The sequence below is a fragment of the Liolophura sinensis genome, chromosome 6 (genome assembly GCF_032854445.1).
Source record: "Liolophura sinensis isolate JHLJ2023 chromosome 6, CUHK_Ljap_v2, whole genome shotgun sequence".
NCBI classification, from domain to species: domain Eukaryota; kingdom Metazoa; phylum Mollusca; class Polyplacophora; order Chitonida; family Chitonidae; genus Liolophura; species Liolophura sinensis.
In genome coordinates, this window is record NC_088300.1 from 71386080 (window position 1) to 71392634 (window position 6555).

Here is a 6555-nt window from a genome sequence, read left to right on the forward strand (position 1 = left end):
ATTGTGTCTGGTGCCTGGTCTGCCTGGTGTCATTGTACTCTGACCATATCATATCTGCTGTGTGGTCTGTCTCGTGTCATGGCTGGTGTTGTGTCTGGTGTCTGGTCTGCCTGGTGTCACTGTGCCCTTACCGGATCAGATATCGTATCTGGTGTCTGGTCTGCTTAGTGTCATATCTGGTGTCTAGTATGCCTTACGTCATGTCTTTATCTGGCCTTTCTGATATCTGAAATGTCGTGGTGCCGACTTTTAAACACGACTTTCCGATTTTTTTTTATTTGAATCTCATCTTTTAGAGCGCCAAGTTTAAACGTCGGAGCCCCGAGTTTGTGGGAAGGGAGAGTGAGTGAGTGAGTGCTTGCTTGGGGTTTAACGTCGTACTTAACAATTTTTCAGTCTTATGACAACGAAGGAATCCTTAGAGTGCAGCCAGGATTAACCCTGAATCTACCGCTCCCGAAGCGGACGCTCTACCAACTGTGCTATCGGGGCCAGTGAGGAGGGCAGAGAGAAGTCCACATTTCACCGAATGCTTGTGGATTTCAGTATTACTCCCTTGACACAAATAAAAAGATACATGAAATATTTGTTTTTTTGTTGCTAAATATGGATTAGGATATGTTATTTCATAGAAAAGTACAATAAGGCTGATTGTCTTTGTTTTTGTTGCCTTAAAACTGCTTTAAACTGCAATTTTAAAGACCTAAGGGTGGGGGGAGTGCTGATAACGCGTTCTCAGAACGTTCATCAGTGAAATTTTATACTGAATTTTTTTCATTATACACAGATATTCTAATGTCTGTTTAAACGAATGAAGTCGCTTTGATGGTCATGCATATGCGGCTTTGTAACGACCTGTTTCGGATAAAGCGTTTAGACTCTTTGATACATGAACAGCTTAACTTGGAAATATTAATATTTGTAGTAACATCTAAATTGTTATCTCCGAACAATAAAAGTGTGGCCGTTACTAGTATGTCGTGTGTCCAGACGCAGATATTCCGTCCAGGAGACGCTGTCTGTTGAACAGTTTCATTACTTGTACCACATAAGCAATTTGGATTGTCTGTTGGATGGTTGTTAAGGAGATCGTCATTCAGTAGACTGCGGCCGTTCCTCATATTACTTGTACCACATAAGCAATTTGGATTGTCTGTTGGATGGTTGTTAAGGAGATCGTCATTCAGTAGACTGCGGCCGTTCCTCATATTACTTGTACCACATAAGCAATTTGGATTGTCTGTTGGATGGTTGTTAAGGAGATCGTCATTCAGTAGACTGCGGCCGTTCCTCATATTACTTGTACCACATAAGCAATTTGGATTGTCTGTTGGATGGTTGTTAAGGAGATCGTCATTCAGTAGACTGCGGCCGTTCCTCATATTACTTGTACCACATAAGCAATTTGGATTGTCTGTTGGATGGTTGTTAAGGAGATCGTCATTCAGTAGACTGCGGCCGTTCCTCATATTACTTGTACCACATAAGCAATTTGGATTGTCTGTTGGATGGTTGTTAAGGAGATCGTCATTCAGTAGGCTGCGGCCGTTCCTCACACTTTCAGGTCTCATACCACTGTAGAACCACGGAGGTGGGTTGGATATTTTAAAGAAGGTGATTATCTTCCCGTGGAACAACTCTAAGTTATTCATAATTCAATGAAATTGTCATTTCTGAAAATTTTCGACCATTCAAAATTGGGTGAGGGCTTTATCAAAAGATGCAAAATTCGCTTCAAAAATGAACTTTTATATGCTCTTTCAAAGAATCGTCAAGTGGTGATAAGTGGGGCTTTGTTAATCATTAAAATGCATGGTTATGACTTAATCTCCGCCAGTCTCAGCGATTGGCAGGTTTACATTTACGCCCTCAGTAGTATGGGCGTATTAAGAATAATGTCTTAGAGAGAAAATAATCGATATATGTATTACCGGTACATGGTGTCATTCTGACATCTTTATAGAAATTGTCAAGAAACTGCTCACTAACATGTGAAGGAAAGCTCGGCTATGCCTTCGTATACCTAAGACAGATGTAAGGTTCTCCATAAATCTTTACTGAGCCAGTCCGTCTAAAGACATCTAAAAATGTTAACATGAAGACCTGTCACGTGATGGTAACTCGCTCGTACCATGATCAAAAGAAAGTCGATGCATGCGCACACACCACGAAAGGCAAATGCCCTTTCGCCGATTAAAAGATAGTGTGCGACATGGAAGGCTTACGTTCTGCAGCCATCAACGGTTCTGGAGGTAACCTTACCGGTTTTATGCCAGCTGACGAAAACACGATATTCAAAGTTCTAACTGGCTTCAGCTGTGTTATAATGCTGATCGGGATCCCCGGAAATCTTCTAGTCATTGCTTCAGTCATCATCAACAAAGAGCTAAGAAGTGCTCCCAACTTTCTCGTCTTGAGTTTGAGTATTTGCGACCTGTTATTTGTAAGCATACCTGTTCCTGTTCATACCTACACATACTCCACCGGACATCCCCCAGCCCCAAAGACCTGCTGGGCCATAGGCTTCATCACCAACTGGCTTCTGGCATCGTCAGTGCTGAGTACAGGTGCTATTGCCATCAACAGGTATATAGCTATTGTCCTGAAGAGCAAATACCATCAGATAAGTGACCAACGAGCAGTGGCTGTAATATGTATATGCGTTTTCCTAGTCCCCTTTCTGATTTTATCGCCGACATTGTTTGACGATTCTTTGGGAAATTTCGGGTTTGAATCTTGGGACAGGAACTGCGGATGGGCAGGAAATGGTATACTGAGACTCGTTATCATAGGTGTTGTGTCCATATTCCCTGTGGTTTTCATGACTCTGTGTTACATTCGGATTGTTCTGTATGTGATCGCAAGCAGGAAGAGAGTGGGCGTCATAGGACAAGCGACCACCTCCAGGGCGGCTCGGAACACAGAGACCCGAATGACCTTGATGTTGGCCATGGTGTATATCGTGTATCTTGTCACGACTTTACCGTCACTTCTGGTCAACGGCATTGCACAGGCCGGAGTGTTCGTGCCGGACTGGGTTCACGTAATATCTTTTACCTTTGTCTGGATGTCGTCCGCAGCTAACCCTGTTGTCTATGGACTCGTCAACAAGAAATACAGGGACGCCTACAAGAGTGTGGCAAGGAAAATCAACAGCTTTACGTTTAAACGAACGCAAAGTGAAAGTTTGGACATGAACACTCAATAAAATATGCCACTGTAGTGTAATTGCTGCTCCACACTCAGAGGTAGACGTTAAAATGCTGTAATTACGATAAATATGCACATCCAGTGATAGTTATGGTGTAATTAGGTAAACGTGAACACTCGCTGATAAAGTTACTATGGTGTAAAAGTTTATGGTAAACGTAAAACCCTAGTGATAAGGTTGTTTTGGGTAATTAAAATAACGTCCACACCCAGTGACAAAGTTATTATGACGTAATTACGATAAACGTAAACAGCAAGTGATCCAGTTACTATGGTGTAAAATTTTACCGTAAACATGAACACCCAGCGATAAAATTAATGTGGTAATTACGGTAAATGAGAACAACCAGCGATAAAGTTATTATGGTAATTACGGTGAATGTGAACACCCCGTGATAAAGTTATTATGGTGCGATTACAGTAAACGAGAACACCCCGTGATAAAGTTGCAGTGGTGTAAAACTTTACCGTAAACGTGAAACCTAGTGATAAAGTTATTATGTTGCAAGTACGGTAAACGTAAACATACAGTGGTAAATAGTATTTATCGCAGTGTAATATCAGTGCACGTCAAGTAATAAATGTTATTTTAGTGTAATTGCTGTACACGCGCACACACAGTGGTAACTGTTATTTATTGTAGCCGTGTACATGGACACCCATGTAATAAATGCTATTTTATTTGCGAGTAAACATCCAGTGATGAATGTTATTTTAGTGTAATTAACTTGCGAGTAAACATCCAGTGATGAATGTTATTTTCGTGTATTTTAATGTAACACTGGGCCATTTAGAATCCTTTTAACACTGCATCCACAACCATATGCGGTACACTGTAAATACTTGTAACACTTTATATGTTTATTATTGTTTTAAAATACTTACTCCATGATAATTACGATTAGATATGTTTAATTACTAGTGGGGATTTTTCTCTAATAAGTCATATGTTCAGTGCAGTTTCTCAGAAAGGTATAGGCATTCTAAACACATCGCGTATTTGGTGTCGATCTATGCTACCTATTGTCAATTTGTTATTGTGTAAAACTGTTTATTTAGTAGATGTTATATTACATGTTGTGATGACATATATATTCATGAGTATTTGGCGTGTGAATCTATATGTAACATCTTCCTGTGACAATGTCGATGAATTTCGTATAATTACCCTGAAGAAGGCTGTTTGTTTTTCGTTTTTCGGAGCTTAGCATAGCCTTCTCCACTTACCAGCGATGTTGATCTAAGCGTTACCTACTAGCTCAATAGACGTGATATACCTCCGTAAACATTAATTTTTTTTTATTATTTCCTTTTTGCCACCGTAGTTGAAGGTTGATTACCATGTGACACAATGAATAAGTTTAGCCGTTATAATCACTGTATTAGTTTAACACTTCGTTTAGTTATCACGCGCTGTACATCACGCACAACAACATTAAAAACTGTGTTCGTCTACACGGTAAGCTGAGATGAGTTGATATTGAATTAATTTCGGGGCCTTTTTTTGAGTTTGTGAACGAAAATTTTTCATTTCATTTTCTGATAAATCAGTGGGGTAACAAATCACAACAACAACACACAACATCAGACAACAGCAACACCATGTCTCATCCTTGCCCATTATTTCGAAAACAAACTGCATAGTATTTCGTATTAATTTTTAGGTTTATCGTGGCATGTTTTATGGTTTTTTTTATAATTCACAGAAGTACAAAACATGAGGACTGTGTATGTACATTTATACAAGGATTTCGAGCAGACAAAGTTTCATTATATGGAAGAAAACTAGCAGAATTGTTCAAGGATTGAACATACGTTAAAGTCTATAAACCCCCACATACATCAATATTTCAGTGTAGTAAAATTGTACAAAAATATGCTGAAAAGACATGGTTACTCCTAACATACACTAATAACGAACTTCATTGCAGTTGCATTTATGTTTAAATACCCGCCATCTTGTATTTCTTACTTCTTGAAAACATGCTGTATTGGCAGACCTGTAGTGAGAAGACGCACTGGCTGGTAGCATAATCCTATTTTTCTTTTATCAGCAATAAACTTCCAAATATAAGCTTATTTTTGTAAAAGGCTATGAAATAGAGTTTTAAATATGTGGATGTAGCCCAGTACCAGTTATTATGATACAAGTGCTTTCTCATCTCCATTAAGAAGTTTGTTAAGTCACACGGTTTGTACACAGAAGTCTAAACATTATTTTGAGCATTGGTAACGTAGAAATTATTGCTTTTAAACAAATAATTGTTTAAATTGGGCCGATATCTGGAAACCGACAAGCTCAATCCCTACACGGTCACACTTAAGGTTGTTCACCAAAGATGGGAAGCTAACAATCGTGTTTGTAGCTGATGGAGTCTCTGTGCTGACTGGAAATTTTATCGTCAATGATGCTGTTTTGGTCCTCATCACAAATGGTTACGCAGTTGATTTGAATATTAAAGGCAGAGTTACGGGCAAGTTGTTTTGAGTTGTCAGAAGTGCATTGTGGGACAAAGTTGCCAAAGTGTTGTGAAGATTGCGAAATGCATAGCATTTTCCAGGACAAAAATCAGCAGCGAGAATGAAAGGTGATTCGCCCTGTTGTTGTCTATGTTTAAAAGACAGCAGTGATTTGAAGTGTCTGACTGGTACTTATTGACTTAATTCGTAGGAGCAATCAGTATGAAAAATAATTATAAATTTTGTGTACCGGTAAAACATTTCATATCACCGTCATCATTATACGGTTGAAAGAAAAAATAAAATACATTTCAATGGTAATATATGCTGTACTTTAACTTTATTTCTGAATGGATTAATGCTTGCAAAATATTGTATTGATGTTTGAAATAGAATCACAGTCCTCCTAGAAACTTAGGTACTTCAGTATAAGGTAGGTTTCTTATTTAATCTCAAGTGTTTTTTTATTTCTTTAATTTAAGCGATAAATTTTCTTCACCACGTTCGGGTGACAATGACTTTTGCTGTAAGTACTTATCTGTTTCTGCTTTCTTAATTTCAGATATACTTCAGCATCATTCTGACCAGGGCTTATATTTTGTTTGTCTTCTAAACATTGTTATTATTTTGGGAGCAGCTAAACGCAATATTGTGTTTAAAATCTGTTACAGGCCTTAAACACAAAATTGTGTTTAGTTTTTTAAACAGATTAAAGCGTTTAATATAAGTAATATAATGTTCTAGCATATAAAAAACACATTTACTGTTTTAAACGTCAGGTTTAGGTTTCGCAATAAATTTCTCTGATTGTCTTAGCAGATAATCTTTAGAAATTAACTTTCTGCACTGAGCGTTTTCGTCCCCCAATTAATGCGCAGTGCAATG

General features: G+C 38.3%; 1 protein-coding gene across 1 annotated transcript; it reads left to right on the forward strand.

The window, feature by feature from the left end:
- Window positions 1-2212: 2212 nt before the first annotated feature.
- On the forward strand, window positions 2213-3208 carry LOC135467521 (melatonin receptor type 1C-like). Its single transcript, XM_064745293.1, has one exon. It carries the CDS (start codon window positions 2213-2215, stop codon window positions 3206-3208), a length of 996 nt encoding a protein of 331 aa, XP_064601363.1.
- The last annotated feature ends 3347 nt before the right edge of the window (window positions 3209-6555 follow it).

Bases quoted from the DNA above. Each gene is read 5' to 3' on its own strand.
- LOC135467521 (XM_064745293.1), top strand. From the start codon at position 2,213: ATGGAAGGCTTACGTTCTGCAGCCATCAACGGTTCTGGAGGTAACCTT.